General features: G+C 38.4%; 1 protein-coding gene across 3 annotated transcripts; it reads right to left on the minus strand.

Moving 5' to 3' along the window:
• On the minus strand, nucleotides 1-24,958 carry CenB1A (Centaurin beta 1A). Of its 3 annotated transcripts, none has more exons than XM_028317739.1 (20): nucleotides 24,742-24,958; nucleotides 24,530-24,646; nucleotides 23,884-24,057; nucleotides 23,610-23,694; nucleotides 22,399-22,542; nucleotides 18,074-18,169; nucleotides 16,939-17,198; nucleotides 15,760-15,876; nucleotides 12,648-12,842; nucleotides 12,106-12,212; nucleotides 11,055-11,143; nucleotides 10,871-10,965; nucleotides 10,255-10,395; nucleotides 9,374-9,444; nucleotides 6,739-6,876; nucleotides 5,410-5,576; nucleotides 3,526-3,639; nucleotides 2,684-2,790; nucleotides 2,139-2,287; nucleotides 1-429 (listed from the first exon to the last, which is right to left on the minus strand). In XM_028317739.1, exons 1-20 carry the CDS (start codon nucleotides 24,792-24,794, stop codon nucleotides 410-412), a joined length of 2,439 nt encoding a protein of 812 aa, XP_028173540.1. In that variant the 5' UTR covers nucleotides 24,795-24,958; the 3' UTR covers nucleotides 1-409. The 3 variants fall into 3 exon arrangements, with proteins under 3 accessions (XP_028173540.1, XP_028173541.1, XP_028173542.1); XM_028317740.1 differs by lacking the exon at nucleotides 9,374-9,444 and adding an exon at nucleotides 7,333-7,403 and having other exon boundaries at nucleotides 206-429; XM_028317741.1 differs by having other exon boundaries at nucleotides 206-429; nucleotides 5,410-5,573.

Genomic DNA, 24,958 nt, shown 5'->3' on the forward strand with positions numbered 1-24,958 from the left:
AGCGTCCTATTTTATAACCATTCGTTGGCATTTATGGTGTATTTTAAATCTTATGTCAATAATAACTTTAGTTTTTAATTTTAACATTATTTATAGAGATAAATAGGCATTAAACTACCATTTTCGATCATGATTGACAAGCATCGTAATGGGCGTAAGTGTGACCTATTTTTTCTAATCTAACAAATAACATGTTTTAGCGCCATATTACAATTCATTAGTTACACTGAGTTTTTATCATCGTAGGCCTTCGTTGTCTACTGTTAGCGTCAACGTCTATTTGTATAATGGAATAATATACCTCGTAGTTTTCTTCACCGGTCGCAATGCACATGTGACGTCACCGGCGTGACGTCATCCAGTCGTCGTGTTACCACAGCCATCGTCGCTTCACCCCTGGGGCGTTTCGTCATTCAGTTGGTTGTTCCCCTGAGAAAAATTAGAAGTCAGTAAGAGAAGCGTCTACATAATATTATTGTTTTTATAGCGACATACTTTTGTTTTTAGACCTTAAGCAGGTCAATAAGGTTCGAAATAATAGGTTGAGTAACCTTGCTTTCCCTGCGTGATCGAATCAGAAATGAGGAGATCCGCAGGAGAACCAAAGTAACCGACATAGCTCGCAGAATTGCTGAAATCAAGTGGCAGTGGGCGGGGCACATAGCTCGTAGAGACGATGGCCGTTGGGGCAGGAAAGTTCTCGAGTGGCGACCACGGGCTGGAAGACGTAGCGTGGGCAGGCCTCCTACTAGGTGGACCGACGATCTGGTAAAGGTCGCGGGCGGTCGCTCGCGCGTAATTATGTTGTTATACCCTAGCTAGGTGTCATTGGTCAAAATTCTATGTGCTCACGGACCGGGCTTTACATGTAGTCGCGAAACACGTCTTCTGAGCTTGTTAATACATACCTACCTAGCCTTAGGTCTAGCAAATTCCAAACGTCAATACGGTTCAAAATCCTTAGACTCAGCAAGTCCGATTTTTTCTATGAACCTTAAGTCAAGTCAATAAGGTTGAATATACCTTCGTTGTTGTTGTGCCGCGCGCGCACCAGCCGCTCGGGGTGCGAGAGCGCCAGCTACATGTAGTCGCGAAACACGTCTTCTGAGCTATGTTAATACATACCTAGCCTTAGTTCTAGCACATTCCAAACGTCAATACGGTTCAAAATCCTTAGGCCCAGCAAGTTGATTTTTTCTATGAACCTTAAGTCAAGTCAATAAGGTTGAATATACCTTCGTTGTAGTTGTGCCGCGCGCGCACCAGCCGCTCGGGGTGCGAGAGCGCCAGCTACATGTAGTCGCGAAACACGTCTTCTGAGCTTGTTAATACATACCTAGCCTTAGGTCTAGCAAATTCCAAACGTCAATACGGTTCAAAATCCTTAGACCCAGCAAGTTCGATTTTTTCTATGAACCTTAAAGACAGGCTAATAAGGTTGAATATACCTTCGTTGTTGTTGTGCCGCGCGCGCACCAGCCGCTCGGGGTGCGAGAGCGCCAGCTACATGTAGTCGCGAAACACGTCTTCTGAGCTTGTTAATACATACCTACCTAGCCTTAGGTCTAGCACATTCCAAACGTCAATACGGTTCAAAATCCTTAGACCCAGCAAGTTCGACTGTTTCTATGAACCTTAAGTCAAGTCAATAAGGTTGAATATACCTTCGTTGTTGTTGTGCCGCGCGCGCACCAGCCGCTCGGGGTGCGAGAGCGCCAGCTATAGTCTGGTCCGTGAGCACGTAGAATTTTGTCCAATGACCCCTAGCTACCCATCCTTATCGCTCGCGCGTAATTATATTGCTGTCGCGACTGTGCGAGTGGCACCCGCAGTGAGTGTGCGAGCGCGATAGCAACATAATTACGCGCGAGCGATAAGGATAGGTAGCTACCTATCCTTATCGCTCGCGCGTAATTATGTTGTTATCCCCTAGCTAGGGGTCATTGGACAAAATTCTACGTGCTCACGGACCGGGCTTTACATGTAGTCGCGAAACACGTCTTCCGAGCTTGTTAATACATACCTACCTAGCCTTAGGTCTAGCACATTCCAAACGTCAATACGGTTCAAAATCCTTAGACCCAGCAAGTCCGATTTTTTCTATGAACCTTAAATCAAGCCAATAAGGTTGAATATACCTTCGTTGTTGTTGTGCCGCGCGCGCACCAGCCGCTCGGGGTGCGAGTGCGCCAGCTGCGTGTAGTCGCGAAACACTTCGTTGTACGTGTCGTCGTTGGAAGCCATTTCGCTTTCGCGCATTTCTTCGTTCAGTTTTGTCAGGCGAAGTCTGATGGGAATAAAGAAATATTTAATGTTAGAGAGTTATAATTGGGACTATTTCGAACGTTAAGCTGTTGGTCTAATACTGTTTTGGTAGACCAGTGCAGCTCATAAATACTGACGTCCATGGTTAAGAGTTCTACACTTCGTATGATTTGTGTTGTGACTTTTTGTCGAACGTAGTTTCGCACTATGCAAGATTCATTGTAGGCGTAGTCTTTGAAACAGTCGTCGTTACACCAAACACCACATACCTATTTACAGCTGGTTATTTAAATACAATTCTCCTACATAACAAAAACTAAACGTTCTGAGCTTCCGAAATTACAACTATCACGTTTTGCCACTTGTCTAGAGGGCTGGTGTATTAAGACAAACTTTGGACAGACGTGTCCTGACTTACAAAGTAACAATGTCGGCGTTAGCGTGTCCGACAGCGATGTCAAGCGGCGTGCGGCCTTCGTTGTCGGCGATGGACTGGTCGGCGCGGTACCGCAGCAGCAAGCAAACCTGCGCGAAAAAAGTCAAGGGTTAAACCAAAGATTATCTGGCAGACAATATACATGACATTAAGTTCGCCTTAGGAACTTATTGATGTGGCATTAAAGAATAAACCTAATTAGCAAAAAGTATGTACTTTTTGCTCAATAAGTTTAATATGAGCTATAATTTTAGTGTATCCAGTGTGCTTACCATGAGTTTACATTAGGTGTGCTCGCTAGCGAGTGCATTAAAGTCTATGATTTTATTTCTTGAGAGTAACACACTGTACACACGGCCACACTGTTAACTATCCATTTCCGTTTTTGCTCTCGCTCTTATCAAATGGTGATTCTTTGCGACAGAACGAGATGGCATGACAGGCAATGGATAGTTAACACTGTTGCCGATGGTACATGATGATACACATTTAATGCTATTTTTTTACGCAGTCGCTAGCAAACACACCTAATGTAAACTCATGGTAAGCACAAAGTTGGCGCCATTGAGTTAGGTCTTGTCACTTGGTAGTGGCGAAGACAGTAACGCCAACTGGCGAGCGCTGAAGTGGTAAGAGGACTACCGTATTTGCACTAGAATGGCGCCACTGTAGAGTAGGCCCTGTCATTCGCCAGTGGTGCCAACTGTTAAGTTTAAAAACTAATTTCTGTTCGCCTACTTTAATTTCACGTTTTGTTCCTTATTCTATACGCAATAAAGTTTTAAATAAATAAACATTATGTTATGCTCACTGAGTATTATTACCTGTCCTGTGTGGCCAGCCTCCGTGGCCAGGTGTAGGGGCGTCTTCCCGTCTTCGTCTTGCATGTTTAACTTGCTGCCGTTTAGCAATAGGAACGAGCACGCCATTACTGATCCCTGAAATACAAATACTAATTTGAGAGAAGTTTTTTCAAACCCCCTCGCACTTTGAGGGCTTCTAAACACGCCTTACATAACAACACGATATTATACAAATGGTAGTAAGACCACAGAATAATATTTAAGTACTACGTACAGAAGTTTTACTTCGCGAAGGTATTTAAAAAAATGTATGCTCAATGTTATTAACAATATGGTGTAATTTAGCTCGTCTCAAGAGTCAAGCACCATTTTGTTGACAAACGTCAGTGATCGGCACCGCGCCGAAGCTATAGGGCTGACTTCGGTAAAATGATGTGACGTGAGGCGCCAAACTGCGGAAAATGGCGGAGGAAATTCATGATTTAGTATGAATTATCATGAATAATATTAACTACTTATTTACCTCTCAGTGTCTTGAGGGAGCTTAAAAAAGTACATTCTGTGTTTTTATTATTATTTAGGCAGTTAAATACTGCACAGTATTTAGTACACCATTTTCTTTATTTTCTTCCATCATACACAAGAATACGCGTGCGTGAGTCAATGTTCGCTCGTAAGTGAGGCCTTGTCGAATAGTATCGTGTAGGTGGGCCATCGTGCGTGTTTTGTTTTCGGTGTAAACTCGCGGAGATGAACAGGCCTGGTGAGACTCACGCTGAGCACGGCGGGTGATCGACCCATTACCGTGCGTGTTTATACCGCAGTGCGGTCACGCACGAATTTGTTGGACTATAGTATCTTATCAGTAACACGCCTTACATAACAACACACGCCTTGCATACGGAATGTAACTTCACCAAACTATATTCCGTAAACATACCTCCCAGAGACAAANTTATTTAGGCAGTTAAATACTGCACAGTATTTAGTACATCATTTTCTTCCATCATACACAAGAATACGCGTGCGTGAGTCAATGTTCGCTCGTAAGTGAAGCCTTGTCGAATAGTATCGTGTAGGTGGGCCATCGTGCGTGTTTTGTTTTCGATGTAAACTCGCGGAGATGAACAGGCCTGGTGAGACTCACGCTGAGCACGGCGGGTGATCGACAAATTACCGTGCGTGTTTATACTGCAGCGCGGTCACGCACGAATTTGTTGGACTATAGTATCTTATCAGTAACACGCCTTACATAACAACGTGTAAGCCGTGGCTTACAAGTGGTATTATGGTAAGACTCACGCTGAGCACGGCGGCGTGCAGCGGCGTGCGCGCGCGCGCGTGCGGCTGGTTGGCGTCGGCGGCGGCGGCCAGCGCGGCGCGCATCACCGCCACGTAACTTCGTGCGCGGCCGTCCTACGCCCTAACAGACGGTGGCGGGGACGAGGTGTCAAGGTGTCAACGGGTAGCGGGTGGTCGACCCGCTACCGTGTATACTGCAGTGCGGTCACGCACGAATTTGTTGGACTAATATAGTATCAAGAATCACGAGCCGGTAGACGTAGCGTGAGCAGGCCTCCCACTAGGTGTACCAACGATTTGGTGGAGGTCGCGGGGGGTGCCTGGATGCGAGCGGCGCAGGATCGCTCTTTGTGGTAATCCTTGGGGGAGGCCTTTGTCCAGCAGTGGACGTCTTTCAGCTGAAACGAACGAATATGTGAGCACGACGGCGTGCAGCGGCGTGCGCGCGCGCCGAAATATAGCGATTATAGCGACTATAGCTACCACTTCAACTGGCGGCGCTGGTTCACCTAAAGATAACTTACGGAACCTAACTTCGCGGCAAACCCCCTCGCACTTTGAGGGCATCTGAACACGCCTTACAAGTGGTATTATAAGACTCACGCTGAGCACGGCGGCGTGCAGCGGCGAGCGCGCGNTGCGCGCGCGCGCGTGCGGCTGGTTGACGTCGGCGGCGGCGGCCAGCGCGGCGCGCATCACCGCCACGTTGTGCGCGCGCGCCGCGCGGTGCAGCACGGCGTCCGCTGACAGGCACGATATGTCCTCCGCTGCTGGGGGATATAAAAACTCATTTTATTTTTGCAAGTAGGCTTTTTGCCTTGACCACTTTTTGGACTTTTTGTCGGTCGATAGTTGGGTCAGGCTGTTAATCAGCATGGACATGTATGAAAGTGCGCACATTAAACTAACTGTCGACCAACTAAACGTTGGTGGTCTGCGCCTAGGCTTAAAAGCACTTTTACACGTCCCAGTATTAATCCTACCACTATAAATGGGCCAGTGCTAAAAAGAAGCAGCGCAAGAAACTGAGTCACTATCGGTACCTATACATTTTCAACTACTACAGTCTGATTCCGTTTTTATTAGACAGAGATCGTTTAAAACCGATTCCTAAAACAAAATCACATTTCACGTCGACAAAACTAGCGCTGTTAAGGTTAGGCCGCACTTGAGCGGCTCTGGACTACTTGTGTGACGTATTAGGGCCGCGTTGCAATGAGTATCGCTGAATCGTTCGTCGTTCGTTTGATTGATAGATTGACACTCAATTTGTCAAAAACTTAATGTAATTTGACCAAGACTGGATTCTTCGCGATAGAACGAGACGACATGACTGGAAATGGGTAGCTATACCCTTATTGATGGTAGAGTGACACTCAATTTGTCAAAAACTTAATGTAATTTGACCAAGACTGGATTCTTTTTCTTTGCGATAGAACGAGACGACATGACTGGAAATGGGTAGCTGGGAGTGTGGCCCATAGTGAAATTTTTGTGAGCATCAGTAATTTTTTTATCAAACTACAATAAAAAACTGCAGTGCCACGATAGCCGAACGGTGAAGGGGTCGAATTGGTCGAATCGTGATCCGGGGAACGCGGGTTCGATCCCCGCTGCCGCTCGACTATTGTGGTGAGCTCACTCGTGACACAAGCATATTTAGCTTAGTACGAGCGAGGGGCTAAAGGCCGTTTTGTAGACATCCGTTTTTTCACCGGACGACGGACCGTCAAAAAACGGATATCCTTTGTTTGCTGTCAATTTTCTCGCCGGACCTATGTCCGATGCATGTGCACACGTTCATTATAAACCATACGCCACCGCTAAATCCGGTGAAAAAATCGGGCCGTTGTCCGGTCAAAAAAACGGATGTTTACAAGCGGCCTAACGGGAGGCCTAAAAAAACATTAAAGAGTGTGTTACGACACATACCGACGTCAGCCGTGTCCTCGCCCTCGGTGGACTCGTGGTCGGAGGGCAGGCTGAGGTCCACGGCGCGCTCGCTGGCCAGCTCCGTGCCGATCAGCAGCACGGGACTGTCTGGCAACGACTTGCTGGAGCTTTCCGACACTGAAACATTGGTTATTGACACCATAAAGTACCTAATAATACCAGAACATAACTTGTCTATAGATTATGCAGCAAGAGTTGAAGCGATTGACACTTTTTAAATATATTCTTGATAAAATACAAAATTGAATATACTTTTGTTAATAACGTGACATCTAAAAATGTATAAAGAAATTATGTAAGCAATTTTTTTTTATCTGTATACACTTGTCGCGATAACGTCTTGCTTATTCTGATTTGGGTTCTCTATTCAAATATTAGTTTGAATATGTGTTCGCCTCGACTTTCGTTGTGCGACCTATTAGGAATTTGCGCCTAGGCAATTTTGTTGGAAAATAGCCCATTAGTCAAATGGATCCGGAAAAGTAGAAAATGATCACCCACACTTTTTATTTATTGATCCCAAGCTGAGTAATTTATAAATAAACTGTTGGAATGGATGAAGTGTTTGTTTACCGCTCGTATTGCTGTTGTCGTCGCTTTTCTCGTCAGTGATAGTTTCAGGCACGGCAGGCGCGGCGCGAACCCTGTAACCATATTATGCTTTTTAATATAGTACACAGAAATTTAAAATAATTTTATTCTTAATTTTCTATGAATATCTAAAACCACTAGCTGTTAACGAAAGATATCAGCTGTGATAGCAAGTGACACCAAATAATGTTTCGTAGTCATAGCACAGGCACAGGCTTTAACAGCCCGTTAAATAATTTAACAATAAATAGATAGTCCGCAAAACTAGATCTGAGACGTGGTCGGGTACTATGGGCCTCATAAGAAGGCTCAAGGTCACCCAAAGGGCGATGGAGCGTGCTATGCTCGGAGTTTCCCTGCGTGATCGAATCAGAAATGAGGAGATCCGTAGGAGAACCAAAGTGACTGACATAGCTCGCAGAATCGCTAAAATTAAGTGGCAGTGGGCGGGGCACATAGCTCCCAGAGCTGATGGCTGCTTAGGCAGAAAAGTTCTCGAGTGGCGACCACGAGCCGGAAGACGTAGTGTGGGCAGGTCTCCCACTAGTTAGACCGACGATCGGTGAATGTCGCGGGTGGCGCAGGACGAGTTATGATGGAATTCCTTGGAGGAGGCCTTTGTCCAGCAGTGGATTTCATTCGGGTGAAACGAACGAAAAATAAAGCCCGGTCTGTGAGCACGTAGAATTTTGTCCAATGACCCCAAGCTACCCATCCTTATCGCTCGCGCGTAGTTATATTGCTGTTGCGACCGTGCGACAGGCGCCCGCAGTGAGTGTGCGAGCGCGACAGCAACATAATTACGCGCGAGCGATAAGGGTGGGTAGCTTGGGGTCATTGGACAAAATTCTACGTGCTCGCAGTCCAGATTAGGGGCCATCCATAAAGTACGTCACACGAATTTCATGATTTTTTGACCCCCCCCCCTCCGTCCTTGTCACAGGTGGTCACATTTCTGAGACCCCCCTCCCTAGTGTGACGTCACATGTTTTGCAATTTCACATCGAAAAATTATTAAATTAACAGCAGTTCCGAAATTAGTTTTATTTCCATTTAAATTAAGTAATATTTTTTATAAAATCAACATTATATCAAATATTTAAAACAATTGAAATNACTTGCTAGAGCTTTCCGACACTGAAACATTGGTTATTGACACCATAAAGTACCTAATAATACCAGAACATAACTTGTCTATAGATTATGCAGCAAGAGTTGAAGCGATTGACACTTTTTAAATATATTCTTGATAAAATACAAAATTGAATATACTTTTGTTAATAACGTGACATCTAAAAATGTATTAAGAAATTATGTAAGCAAAATTTTTTTATCTGTATACACTTGTCGGGATGACGTCTTGCGTATAGTTCCAAAATACTGAACTGTCCTATCCATGACATTGACAGTGGGGCGCCACCGTCAATACCGGATCGCTGGTTCCGATTTTTGCCATGTTGGAAACCATATAGTTGAACGATGGTAGCGCCCCCCTGTCATTGAGTTTGGTGGGACAGTTCAGCGTGGGTCATCTATATTCTGATTTGGGTTCTCTATTCAAATATCGGTTTGAATATGTGTTCGCCTCGACTTTCGTTGTGCGACCTATTAAGAATTTGCGCCTAGGCAATAGACATGTTGACACCACAGTCAATTGACGTACTTTTTAAAACTGTCAAAACGAAACTCTCCCGTAGATTTTGTATGGCACTACAAGCAAGTGACGTCACTATTTTGTCAACCCAATTAAACTACTTTTTTCAATTACAATTCGAACAAAAATCGAAATTAACAGGTAATTTAAAATAAATTAGGTTTTTAAGACCAGAATGAAGTCTTTTTAAAACAGTTGTGGTTTCGAATTATTGGGGTATGGTGTCAAACTGTCTATTTTGTTGGAAAATAGCCCATTAGTCAAATGGATCCGGAAAAGTAGAAAATGATCACCCACACTTTTTATTTATTGATCCCAAGCTGAGTAATTTATAAATAAACTGTTGGAATGGATGAAGTGTTTGTTTACCGCTCGTATTGCTGTTGTCGTCACTCTTCTCGTCGGTGATAGTTTCGGGTACGGCAGGCGCGGCGCGAACCCTGTAACCATATTATGCTTTTAATCCAGTACAGAAAATAATAAATAAACTATGAATATCTAAAACCACGAAAAACCTGTTAACGAAAGATATCAGCTGTGACAGCAAGCAATAACTTTAACAGCCCGTTAAATAGTTGAACAATAAATAGTCCGTAAAACTAGATCTGAGACGTCGTCGCTTACTATGAGCCTCATAAGAAGGCTCAAGGTCACCCAAAGGGCGATGGAGCGTGCTATGCTCGGAGTTTCCCTGCGTGATCGAATCAGAAATGAGGAGATCCGCAGGAGAACTAAAATGACTGACATAGCCCGCAGAAGCGCTAAAATCAAGTGGCAGTGGGCGGGGCACATAGCTCCCAGAGCTGATGGCTGCTTAGGCAGAAAAGTTCTCGAGTGGCGACCACGAGCCGGAAGACGTAGTGTGGGCAGGTCTCCCACTAGGTGGACCGACGATCGGTGAAGGTCGCGGGAGGTGCCTGGACGCGGGTGGCGCAGGACCCGTCATGGTGGAATTCCTTGGGGGAGGCCTTTGTCCAGCAGTGGATTTCATTCGGGTGAAACGAACGAAAACTAAAGCCTGGTCTGTGAGCTCGTAGAATTTTGTCCGATGACCCCAAGCTACCCATCCTTATCGCTCGCGCGTAGTTATATTGCTGTTGCGACCGTGCGACAGGCGCCCGCAGTGAGTGTGCGAGCGCGACAGCAACATAATTACGCGCGAGCGATAAGGATGGGTAGCTTGGGGTCATTGGACAAAATTCTACGTGCTCGCAGACCAGATTATAGATCTTAAATGCTAAAGTATTAACCTGCGGCGCGCCCTGCGCACGGACCAGCGGCGGCCGCTGCGCAGCGGCGACTCGGGCAGCGAGTCCGCGGCGCCGCGCGCGATGTTGCGCACGAATGATAGCGACACGTACTTGGCGCGGATCCACGCCTCGCGCACGGCTCTGAAAGATAAAATAATCTTAATTACTTACACAAAATTTGTACTGAGATCTTAAAATGCAAAAGCCCATGGGTTCAGAAGGGTTATTCTGAAAATCGTTATCCGAAGTTTCGAATGTAACCATCCCTCTCCTAGTATGAGCGATGGTGGCAGATGGTTTCGACGGAAACAGCATTTCGGAGTATGCCCGCAGGGGTCAAATCCCAAATCGATCTACTTCTACCCGTGATTGTCCGATCTATTGAAAGCTTGAGTTCGTTCCTATAAGACACTAAAATACCCTAGGAGAGTAGACTGGAGTAGAAAATATAAAAAAAAACTGATATCCGTTCTTGTTCAATCTTGTTTGTACATAAAGACAGCGAACGGTCGGAAATTGAAATGGGATAAGTCTAATTATATCCCTTTTCAACCGTTCATAAAACAGAATTAAATGTTCAAATCACATTGTAAATTACTGCTATAGAAGTTCTTACGTTTCACAATCCGGAGTTGCTCGAGTGACGGTGGTTCCTTCTGTGTTTGCTTCATAAATTAAGTTTACTATTTTATTTCCCAGTTCGGCCATGACCTGTGGAAATAAAGCAAGAACATGTAATGACAAGATAAATGTAGCTATAAAATTACCAACAATTTCACAAAAATATTTTCAAACTATACCTTTATAATATCAGGTTCCCAGTCATCTAAAGTAAGAGATCTGACTTTGCTGACGTGCACGCCAAGTGAGCGATGAATTCCAGAACATTCTGCAAAAGGAATATAAAAATCATTTAAAAATCATCTTTTTCCGTTTTCCACCATAAATTATACGCTAATAAATGTCATGATCATGCAAACTTTACTATGTAATCACGCTAAGTATGGCGCACGCACTCGCGGGTAGTTACATAAGTTTACGGTAGTGGATCTAATAAATTGATTAGGATAATAATAAAACAAGCATCAAATTTTTTGTCAAGAACAAACACCTAAGTTGACGACAGAACAACTAGTTTCTAATTCATATTTTTCATATTAAAATATGAATTAGAAACTAGTTCAGTACATTCAACATTTTAACGACTATAGCGTCAAATTAGTTGCAACAGTTATGAAGTCAGTATTAATAAAACATCTTCAAAATGACTGAATCAGCGATCAATTTTATAATTTGGTAACACTATTTCTTTTTAATCAAATATATTGCAAATATAGTATGAATTATTTATCACTAGCTTTTGCCCGCGGTTTCACCTGCGTGAAATTTAGTTTGTCACAGATCGTCATAAATTATAGCCTATATGTTAATCTGGGTTATAAACAGTAATACTGTAAAGTTTCAACAAAATCCGTTCAGTAGTTTTTGCGTGAAAGAGTAACAAACATCCAGACATCCAAACATCCAGACATCATGACATCCAAACTTTCACATTTATAATATTAGTAGGATTCACGTCTGTCAGTCAGTGAATTGAGAGAAACAAGCGATATTTAAGTTGTTTGTGTACTAATACTAGTACCTGTAAAGACCATAAGAATTTTGATAATGATCACTGAAAGTCAGTGACGAAATCGGGTTTTTTAAGGTATAAAATCTAAAGTATAAGAGCTATAAGCGTGTCCAGTCAAATAAATAATTTATCGGTTGTTGGAACTGATGTTTTTTGTCGCAGAAACAGTTTTTGTTGCCTGTAGCTATTTAAAATCGTTATGTGTATTTTATACGTACCTATACAGAGAGTGATTCCAAGGTTAATGCTAGCCCACCGCGGGTTAGGGCTGCCACAGTCGCAACAGTTGTTGTTACCGGGGATACTAAGCAGCTGCTCCCAAATCCTAAAAAACAAACAGTTTTATTTTGTGTGAAATAATAACACTCATCTTTTACTGAACTTTTTTGTTTTCACAATTTATTAATCTGGCAATACAGATTTAAGGGCTTTAAAATTTCTCCCGGGACTAATTTGTCCTTCCTTTTTTAAATTTTATTGGTTCCTGGCTAGGTACATTAGGAGTAGTGATGGGAACTACATCTAAAAATAGTCTAGTTCCTTATGAGTTGAAACCAGGCCACCACAAACACACTACATTACCGTACAAGCAGCGTTGAAATCTAATAGAATATATCTCGAAATGTTTTAGAGGGAACACTTGTAGCCAGAAAATGTTAATGTGACCCCACAAAACAACATCTATAACTTACACGAGCCATCTTAATCCCTATTCATTCATCTAACACATTGAATAACATGAATAAATGTTTATCTTTACCTCACTTTCCTCATCCTTACATTAGCGACGCTATTCCTATTGTCGTTAGATTTAGAGTCGTCTGGCACGAGAACTAGCTGGGACTCGGGGTTCTCTCGGCTTTGACCGTGCTGTATGGCTGATCGGATCCCGTTTTGGAGCGCTGCGATCCACGAATTTAACATTTCTTCCGAATCAGCTTGAAGCATGTGACTCCTGGAATTAAGTAAAAAAGTACGTCATAAAAACTCATTAAGACTTTTAAAAAGCGCTTTAAAAAATCTCATAAAACTCATTTATTTTTGCAAATAGGCTTTTAATAAGCACTTTTACACGTCCCAGTATTAACCCTATCACTGCTTCGGGACAATAAACGGGCCAGTGCTGAGAAGAAGCAGCGCAAGAAACTCAGTCACTACTGATATTACTACTATTTTACATGTTGCAATATTACTTCAACCCTACTACTACTTCGGGATAATAAATGGGCCAGGTCATTATTTATAAACACGTCAATATTTTTAAATTATNCAATCGATTTTGTACCATAAACTATGAATAATTAACTTAACATAACATAGCATCTCTGGGTCAGTGTGCCAAAAGGAATGAATACATAATCGTGTCTATATTACATAACCGATCTTCCATTTTGTTTGATGGAGCTATTATTATGCGTGTGGCGATTTTGCTAGGATCGTTCCAGAACTTTCGCGCCAAATAGGAACAGACAAGCATATGGTAAACCTAGAATATAATTAAACATACAATGATAGTTTAAAGAAGAAAGTAGTAAATGCAAATTCAAGACACATTCAACTACTACTCGTGAACTAAAGTTACGTTACTTCCTGTTCTTTCCAAAGCCCAGCATTACGAGCAGCAGTATTACGAGGTGATTACAAATAGCCATTAAAACAAAAAATCTATGCTTTGCTTTAAGCGACAACTGGCCGCCCTATATTGAAGAATGCATTCCAGACTGCTCGATACGACCAATAAATAATCTTGACTGGAGGATTTTTTTGTGTGGTTGAAAGGGGGTGCGTCTCAAATAAGTTTGGGAACCAATGCTCTACCTACACTATAATAAATTAAAAAAATCCTTGAAAATACTAATGACTTACTTAGAAGGNAAATTATTTTGGACCATAAACTATGAATATTAAGTTATCAAAACATAGCATCACTGGGTCAGTGTGCCAAAAGGAATGAATACATAATCGTGTCTAATATTACATAACCGATCTTCCATTTTGTTTGATGGAGCTATTAATATGCGTGTGGCGATTTTGCTAGGATCGTTCCAGAACTTTCGCGCCAAATAGGAACAGACAAGCATATTTTATGGTAAACCTAGAATATAATTAAACATACAACGATAGTTTAAAGAAGAAAGTATAGTCTATCCAATATAGCTTGATTAGAATGATAGCTGTCAAACGAATGTGACTAGTGCTGGGTATGTTTCGTACGGTTCACATAGATGTATCGATAAGTTTTCGAAAAAATTATATGAAAAAATGCACCCAATTTTTTTTCATATCTTTATTCATAAAAATGACAATTATAATTTAAATTTAAAGACAGTAAAATTTAAAATTCATGTCAAGGGTGTACAACCTAAGTCGTAGTCATTATCATCAGTGTTCTTCTGTGGTTTTTTCCTCTCGCTAGAGGGCGGTGGGCATCTCTTCTAGAGCAACGGTGCTATGAATACCCAAAAAGTTACCAGTGATTGATTTCCGATGTTTGATTATTTATAGTCTTTTTCACCTAAGATGATCCGTATGACGTTTCGAGTTTGAAAGATTTAGAGATAACTAAACCACTGCGATTTATCTATCGATTTTTTTCGAAGAGTTAGTAAAACCTACTTTTAAGAGAAATATTTTGTATAGGTGTTATTTAACAAAAAACATGTTTTTTTTAATTACAAATATTATTTTTTATTAATAATATTCAAAGNGAATGATGTCCTTTCATGGTTCGTGTTCAAATAAACGATTCCTAAAAAGTACTGGTTCTGTTTCTTTAAATTAAAAACTATTAATTTATTTTCAATGCGTTTATTAAAGTCAATAATCGAAAAATATAGTTTATTTTTGTGATGTTTTTAATAACTAAGTATTCACTGCAATCGATTGATGAACCGCGGAAATAATCGATTTTATTATACAAGAAATACCCCAGCACTAAATCTATTCCGTTTCACACATTGCGTACATTAAATGAAAAATATTTTTACATCGCATTTAATTAAAATATAATCAATAGATCCAGATTTTACTATATACTCGTATTTCAAGACCAGTAGTTAATTTTTTTTCATTATATTGCTAATAAAATACAAATATTTTTTCAAAAATATTCTGCATATGTAGTATGCGTAATATGGATAACCTTGAAGTGTCATACGGATCATCTTACGTGAAAAAGACTATAAGAATGAAATGTTTTTTGGTTTTTAATAGTGATTTAACATTTAGAAAAACGTATAACTTGACTTAAATATGTTAAAAAATTTGAAAAAAAATTTGTTAAATATGTTAAAAAATTAGTTTTAATTTAATATGAAATTTGTCGATATGTCCCATCACTAACATTTTTGTAACTCGAGATAACCTTGTAGAGACGTCGTTAATACTCTAGCTTGATTTTTATAATTTCGAATTACTAGTTATTGGTGTAATTTAACGCTGCATTTACACGAAATTAACATTTTTATTGGAAGCACTGTCGTCGAAAATATTGTTTGTAGGTCAGACGTGAATTATTTCTTGTCCGCCAATATTTAGTACTCATTGATCGCTACTACAAAGTTATGTCGTTACTTTTGATGGCAGCTGTCATTCTAATCAAGCTATATTGGATAGACTATAGTATTAATGCAAATTCAAGACTCATACAATTACTAATCGTAAACTACTAGTTACGTTACTGCCTTTTCTTTCCAAAGCCCAGTAACTTATTTCTTCAGGATGGTCCGAGCAGGGTATTACGAGGTGACTACAAATGGCCATTAAAACAATAAATCAATGCTTTGCTTTGAAAAACAACTACGCCCCTAAGACCGCCCTATATTGATGATTTCTTCTATTCTTTACACTATAATAAATAAAAAAATACTTACTTAGAAGGCGAGAGCACTTCGAAACAGAACCGCCTTTCGCCGTCAAGCACTGGCTTCACTGTGCACAGTCTTAAGTCCTCTTCCATTACAGTCACGTTCAATTCGCCTGTTCTTTTCCTGCAATCGGTCAAAAATAAATCATGAAACCATATACAAACTTGCGTGTAAATAGTTTTCATATTAAAGAGGACCACTTATAAAGGAACACAAGTTTAGATTATTTATGTATCGTTTGTGTATTGTTGCTGCCCAAATAAATAAAAAAGCAGCAGAATCACGCCTAAATGTAAGTAAACAAATAAATCAACACTTCATACATGCAATGTAAGCACTCATCAGTGTTTTTAGTGTGATCCATAATACCATAATATTGCTTTTATTTACTTGGGAATCAAGAGCTAAAACCTAATGTATAAATCAACTAATAAATCAATACTTGCAGTTGCAGTTTACTTTAAACACTCATAAATGTTTTTGTATGATCCATAGTATACTATTTATTCTATTTATTAGGGAATCATTAGCCAAAACTTGATGTTAGTTAGTACCCAAATCTGACCATGAAGTAAGAAACAAAAACAAATACATATGACTCATCATACTCATGATCATGACTGTAGTGAGGTAATTGCATATTATTATTATTATGCTAACGTTATGTATGCCCATTAATATTCTGATCAGAACGGAAGATGTTTTGTTATGTTATGAAACGTCACGCAATACTAATTGCTTTTGTATCTTTAGGTGATAAAAACTATGTTCTTAACCCGAATTCAACTTAAATGAACTGTAAAACAATACAAATTATGTGAAAAAAGGCCGTGACAATCCTATCATAACAATTAATCGCTGACGACCTACATCCAATAGCCTTTAAACACACGAATCGTTGTAAAAGTTTAATTCTTACCGGTTTTTATAGACACGTCGTAAAAACAATTATTACTGCTGCTAATTGGCGTTCAATAACGGACTTTTCATTCAAATAAATTTTTCTACTGTTAAATAAAGAAGATATTTTATTCTTTCTAATTCGTGTTTAACAGGTAAAGTAATGAGTTCTGGCCTATGTACACAAAGAAAACAATATTTGTTCTTAATTACTGGTCGTTCCAATAACAGTATTTAACAAGCAATAGTTTTTATTCGAGAAAAAACGTGTTATTTAGTTCATACCTGTACACTAATCTGTTGTCGTACAAATAGAACCATCGCCTGTTCCACGTTTTGAAAGCATTCGAGGTCCTCTTGAAGAGATAGCCCTGCATTCTGGGAAGGTTCTTGAGGCAGGGCGCGCTCAGCATTCCATCCTTCGCTTCTGCCTCCGCGTCACCGGCCTTACAACTCGGCAGCACAGTATCTTTACTATTCACAATCGTATGACGATTCTCCATCTCTTTGTCGAGTATCTTTGTATCGTTACGCATTGCTGAAACCTGAAAATTCGATCATTAGCGAGTGCACGGGTTATTAAAACCGTATTTTACGATTAAAGTTATTATCTCACTTTCCTGATTTATAATTATTTCAATTAACACTAAATGGCGTTATTCAATGTTAGTATTTGGTTTATGGAAGAAAATGCGCATTGGCATTCATAGTGAAGGATTTTCAGTTAATTAAAATATTATTAATGAAATCGCGTGAATTGTTTTCACCGACATTGCGTTCTATAGTAACTAACTACTCCATTTCCTTATATGGTCTGATTTACAGATATGATAAATCGTATTATTTCTCCAAAAATCGATGACTCTTCTCACTAATTAAGTTATTTAGCTACGTTTATGGCTTTTAAATTATGATTAATTCGATAGCAGTTAACAGGAAGCTCGATTATATTATTTAATATGAGGTAAACGACAAAGAAGGTCGAATAGATATAGATATTGGATAAGATAAAACACACGATGGGTTAATAATACAGCTCACGTTTTAGCACACTTCAAACACATCTACTTAGCAGATATTATTATTGGAATTAAGAACTGGTCACGGAATGAAAAACACGTAGCTAAGATATTCCAATAATAAATACAAGACAACAAACAGTATAAAAGAGTGAAGAAAACTACTCCAAAATCACCTGTAGGTTCATTACTGACTAGTTAGTAGTTGCAATAATAGAAAGACTGATGAAAACTACATCTCTTTAACCTTCGATCAGGTCGAAAGATAACTAACCTAATACACATAATTATATAATTTGTATTATTTAACAATATTACACGATAGGAAATATTATAGAGTTGTCAAATTGAGGTTGAGGTTTTAGCATCCTATAAATATTTACAAGTTGAGTAATTCTTACCTCCTCAGCGGTGGCTTTGAGAAAAGGATCCAAGTCTTCAGTCAAGTCCGCGCCTTGGTGATAATAGGTGCAACACGCTTGCAGGTACGACAGGAACTGCAAACAAAATTGTGCTTTAGCTACCGAGCATACCGTTGGTTATTCCCCTCTACTTGATATCTTGTTATTGTCTATTTTAGGATTTATTGCACAAAAAAGCAATAGTTTCACTCAAATTTTCGGCTTTAAGCCTTCAGGCTTTCGCGTTTGCGATTTGATCGTATCGTCTAGCTACACTGAGCAGTCAAAGTGGGTCATAGAATCACTATCCGTGACTGTACTGGTTCCTAATATTATCTATGTCTATCTAGACTAGACTCACTGGTATTTAAACAAAATCCTATATACAAATACATACGTAACGTATTTCTATACGGTGACGACAGTACCTATCGTGAACATCGGCCATCATGAAAGTTTATGCAGTCTTAGTGTGTGTTATGTATTTATTTTTTCTATTGTGTAGGATACTCGACATCTTTTCACTTTGAAAGCTGTTCTATGCTTACAAACATGACGTGTAAAATGGAAAACCCCAACCAAGCACGACTTATACTTACGAGCCGAGGGTTCTGTTCATATTGATTAGATAAAAAGACCTGAACTGAACAGATAATAGGTACTCGTACTTGTATATATATTGTTTATGTAAGCATTAAATAAGAACTTATATTACTTTTTTCACTTGACAACAAGTCAGGAGTTAAAGGGGAGGGAGCGGTTTTTCATACATTTTACTGCCCCAGTTTGCACAGTTTTCCAGTCAATCCATCAAGAAGTATCGAGAGAAGATAATTGGCTATGACACACTTTACTACATATTTTTAAATCAAGATTTGCAAGCGGAACCCTTAAATAACAAAACAGTTCGTGTAGACAGGACCGCGTCATACACCTATTACTTATTTAAATCATATAACGGATGCAGGTAATGTATGCAAAAGTGGGGTCTTGTGTCATTTAAACATTTATGGGTCGCTCAACCGGCGCAAATACACTAAAGACCGGCTAAGGCTATTATTAAATGACACTCAAAACTAGATTCAAACTCGATTGGTCGATTACCAATAATTTATACCAATAATAAACTTTTTAATGAGCTTGAATACAGATCATACATACGGGCTACTTTCTCCGTCGTACAAACTGTATAATTTATTTTAGAATGAACGAACTAATTAATTATTTAATTGTTATGAGTTGTGCCTATATTGTAATTTGAAAGATAATCAATCATAGTAATCATTATCTCAAGAGTAGAGCTTGGTAAACAAGTCGGAAAAATTACGCGCAAAAGCACTTAAACATAAACATTTTATTCATCTATTGTAATTCAATAAACAAGACACAGGAGAGCTGTTGACGTCAATGCATAATATGTGTTTTTTTTATGTTTAAGAGTGCCTGTTGATCCAACAACCACTTTTCTAGTTATTAATGCGATTTAAACGAGGTTTTTTGCCAATGTTTACACTTTACACACATAAAAGCGATTGCGGACAAATCATGAAAACAATACATTTATATAAGTATACTAATAGGTAGGTAAGTAATAGATTATCTAACTAATCAGATCAAAGCCAACACCTATGTAGAACATGATAATAATATGTATTAGCTATACCTAGTTTACACTTTAAGCATAAAAACGTTATAATACTTATCATGGGCGATGGAAACAACTTAATTACCCGATATTCGCTAAAATGTTTCCCCGATCAGTCACCGAACCACTCAACTATGAACACAGTTACTTTTTGAGTAAAAAGTCCGTCGTTTGCGCAACACAATTGATAACTGTCGCCGAAGACGCCGCGCGCTGACGCAGCGCTCCAAGGCAGACTAACCTTGCCTGCAATGTTTGCGTGGTCGCAACACTTGCTAAACTATTGAAAATCAGCGACTTGCAATGGGCGTTGCTAATGAATGACTAATAACATCATTAGATAAGATCCCACCGGCAGATTACGTTTGTGTCGCTGTTAAAAGTTGTATGACTAGATGTCTTTACAAGTGTGAATGTACGTAGGAATGATAACATCGTCAATGCCTTCATTCAAGCATTATTTCTTTTAAGTTTGTGGTTATTATCAAGCTTATATGTACCTAACTAGCGGCCGCCCACGATTTCGTACACGTGGATCCCGTTTTACCCTCTTAGGGGTGGAGTTTCGTAAAATGCTTTCTTACCAGATGCCTATGTCATAACTTCTACCTGCATGCCAAATTTCAGCCTGATCCGTCCAGTGGTTTGGGCTGTGCGTTGATAGATCACTATGTCAGTCAGTCAGTTACCTTTGAGTTATACAGGGTGTTAGGTAACTGGGTATATGAGCCGACACTAGCCCATGTTAACATGGTCATATAAATGGTATGGTGAAGTCAGAAATTTGATATCATCATTTTTTTTTTTCTTACAAATTTATTCTATAAAATCCGATTTGGATGAAAATTAAAATAATTAATTAAGGCTCATATAACCACTTACTTAACATCCTGTATATATTTAGATAGATATCAATCACCCACCGCCTTCCCTTTTACTTTATTTAACAACTGTGTTCTTTCTCTCTAGGTTGTCTGGTAGAGATCGCTTCATAGCGATAAGAAATCGTAAACTACCTACGCCGTCTTTTTTATGTCTTTCTTTTCTTACTTGTTTTATGTGGTGTTCAACAATCAATTAAGTATTTTGTCAATAGTAGCCCATATTTTTATAGCAAAATATGTAGAATCCATAACTTCCTTCATAAGATACCACAGTGCTATGTACTGCCGTCCGTATATTATAAGTACAATTATTATAATATGTATAGGTAAGTAGTAGGTACCTTTTTACAATATTATATCAAAACGAACCCGTGTCCGTGCGGTCATTAGTCCGAAGTCAATAAGGAAAAATGGTAAATAAATACACGAGGAAGTATCAAGAATCTTTGCGAAAATTTAAACAAAACTAAACAACTTCTCTAGGTTCTCTGGAAGAGATTGCTTCATAGCAATAAGTCGCTGAAATTGTATGTAGCATTGTCACTTTTGTGTATTTCTTTGTTTTCTTGTAAAGTGTTATTTATAATGTATCTATCCAAACTGTTCAAAAAATTGATTCTCAATAACATTGTACCTACCTATTTAAGCTTTGGTTGAAAAATTCAACATACTCGTAAGTTACGATGATAACTATGCTATAGGTTAATAAATGAATGATGTAAACAAAACACAATTATGATGAATCACGTCTAAAAAACTATTATCCACGATAAAGAACGCACAAAGCAAAGTTCTCACGAATAAATGGTATTCCACGATTGTCTGTCTACACTGTGTACTGTGTAACAATTACAGTCGCATCGGTGGCATAGTCGTAGTTTTGAGCTTAACATCAAATAACTAATTGATGACTCTTAGAACTCGACACATCAAACGATAGTCTCTTTACAAAAAAAATAAACTAAAGAAAATTATTAAAAGTTGTTATCAATTTGATAGTTGATGAAAACTAATTTAAATGGAGTTTATTCTAATTCATTAATGTTTAGGATAGCGCCAAACGACTATTAGAATCTTTGAAAGCCCCCGAGATGTCCGCGACTTTTGAAATGTGGTTTTTATAAAAACCTACTACAGAATATAAAAAAATGCAATGTGCATTTTACTGCACTTTCTTAAAGCGGGTCACAGTCATTGTGATACTTATACCAATCTAACAAAAAACATTATTTATATTTCACGATAAAATTTAGATAGCATAAATACCTAAGTAAATAATATAATGGGCGTAACGTTTATTAACACGTTCGCGATAACCCATATTGCGTGCTGACAGTGAGTTTATGAAATACTTATTGGGTGTGGTTCATCATAAACCCACGACGCTCATACTAAATTTTAACACGACAATCACATTACTGACCTAATTAAAGTAAATGATATTACAAAGACTTTTATGGAAATAAGAGAGTTGCAATGTTGTTTTTCTTGATATCATGTAGGTACAATCAATAAGCACTGGCAATATTAAAATTATGCTGATAAACCATAAACTCAAAGGATACTTTGTTAAACTTTATTGAACATTTTATTCATTTATACTTTTGCATATAATACAGTACAGTGGTAGACTTAATGCCAGGTGACATTCTCTGCCAGTCAACCACAGGTCAATTAGGGAGACTAAGGCGGTGCAAAACAATGATGGTTTATAATTTAGATAATATACTTAAAAAGGATTGGACAACATTTACTCATTTTAGCAAAAAAAAAAGTTCAATATTAAAGTTACTTACAGTAGCAAGTATTTCATGCCTTTTCCGTGCCTGCAACATTGTGATCTTGTGCACGTGGTCCAATGCTGTGTGTCTGAAGCACGAGCGCGTTGCCAGCAAGAGATTAACTGTCTCCTCCACATCAGTTACTTTATTACGAGATACCTACACAGGATCAAATAAAAAAACAATATTAGCTATTTCTCTTTATTTATTACTTTCCTTTTTTTTATTATGTCATAAACAGAAATATTCACTAGAAAATTGTCTCAAAGAATAAAAAACTGTTACATGTACAAACAAGGCTTTTTTTTAATCATATAAAACAATGTAACACCCTGTATATCATTAGATAGCTGCCAGATCTGATGTAAATGTAAAATAACTTACATAGCAATACAAATAAACAAAATTTGTATGTTTTCCAAATAAAATAAAATAATAAATAAAAGGACATTGGGAACTTTAATATGAGAAAATGCCCCACGGCGGACAAAGATGGAACGTATTTTATTTCAAAGCTTTATACTTGTAGGTATATTCACTTAAAGCGCTATGTTGTGATATATGGGAATTCTGAGATATGACGAGTCTAAGTTGAAAATATATTTGTCTAAAATGATTTGATATTTTTATATGTTATGTTGTTTGGCATTGCAGAGTAACCAATAAAAGTAAATAAAATAATATAAATAAATAAAAAAAATTAATAAAATAATATAAATAAATAAAATATAATAAATACTTAAATTAATATTAGACAACATCTCATATATTACTCCAACCCAAAATAAGTAGCTAAGGCATTTGTGTTATGGAAATCGGGAACGACGAACTACAACACATCCAAACCAGAGACAATGTGAAAAGATCGTTTTCTATATTGTCCCGGCCGGGAATCGAACCCGGGACCTCAGGATTGGCCCGGCACACCTTGAAAACCGGTGTGTGCGCCTCTCCGCCACCGAGGTCGTCAAAATGTTACCTAAATGTAAAATAAAATAAAATATTAAAACTTCATTTTCTCAATATTATTCCCATATAAGAGAGAGAAAAAAATGCACGGAAATTCATTGCATATTAGTATGTATCATCTGTGATAGGTTTCGTTTGTGTCCGCTACTTTTCGAAAAGTGGGGCAAAAAGTTCCCAATGTCATTTGTTATTATCATTATAATACAATATAAAGAAACATTGTTTATTTAAGAATTTTGACAATAACTTGGCCTTACCTGTGAGTTTCTGTTTAAAGCTATATCCAGATCATTGGAGATTTTATCAAAATGGTGCTTACTTTCTTTAACACCTTTAATATCACTGTAACAAACATATAATTAGCATGTACTTAAAAATAATGTAATAAGTATAATGTTTGAACATTGATAACAAAATGTAGTCATTTACTGCATAAATTATCTGTGAACACAGGCAGGGGTAAGTATTGTGATTGTAAGTGGAATTTTGCATTCCACTTTATTTTTAAATATTAATAAAACAATAACTTACACTTTAATAAAGGCAGTGAGATTCTTCAGTACAGTCCTAGAAGCTTGGTCCAACAATATAGAGTGGTACTTGTTCATCTCTTGCAAAGCATGTATCATGCGGTTGAGGGTGGCCATCACTGTTGGGTCCTCCGAAAAACTCCCACTTAAGTCCCAGAGTGCATTAGTAAATGTCCTGCAAAGTAATATGTAATAGTTTGCATAAACTTAGCTTTTCCTGTGTGCTTGTATTCTTTAATAAATTGAATTGAAGAGGTGTGTGCATTTCATTATTCTAAAAATCTATTGCACTACATAGTTTAACTTATTATATCATTATCAACACAATAATGAAGATAATGCTGTTGTATTATTCATTTTCTACCAGTAAAGCATTAATCAAAATGATAAATAAACTGGCTGTATAAGGAAACAATATTTTTATTCCTCAGTTTGTGTACATTATTGCTTCCAAAGTAACTGACGAATTTGAGTACTATTTAAACATCATTAGTGCAGTGTCATTAACTCTTGAATAGTGGCTTTAATTCAATTAAAAATTGCTTAAATGTTTACATAGTAACCTTAGCATGATGTATATAAAATAATATAGTTTCCAAATAACATCTAAAGGAAACAACGTGAAAGTAGTCCACAGCTTCACTCACCCTCTATGACTCATGTATACTTTGCCAGACTCCACCATAACAGTACATGCTTTGAGAACCTTATCCAACTTCAGCTCCAGGGAATCAATGCTTGCTTCTTCTGTCTCCAATTGTTCCCTACAACGTTACATTATTAGTTATACAATAGCAATTATCAAACACAACACGTACAAATTCACTTTCTATCAATAACTTTCAATGATTAACATTACCTAAACTTAGGAGAATCACGGAGACATTCGTCAAAATCTATAAGTGGCTTCATTTTCACTACAAAAATTATATTCACACAACTATTGTAACTACGACACGATCAACATTTTGTTTTGCAGTCGAACAAAAAACTTATCTCCCATCTACAGCTCCGTTTGCAAGAATTGCAACCCATTTGACAGCTGTTGACTGTTGGCTTTTAGTTTGACGTTGACT

Source organism: Ostrinia furnacalis, unplaced genomic scaffold (genome assembly GCF_004193835.3).
Source record: "Ostrinia furnacalis isolate ACB-3 unplaced genomic scaffold, ASM419383v2 OfSCF6417, whole genome shotgun sequence".
Classification (NCBI taxonomy): domain Eukaryota; kingdom Metazoa; phylum Arthropoda; class Insecta; order Lepidoptera; family Crambidae; genus Ostrinia; species Ostrinia furnacalis.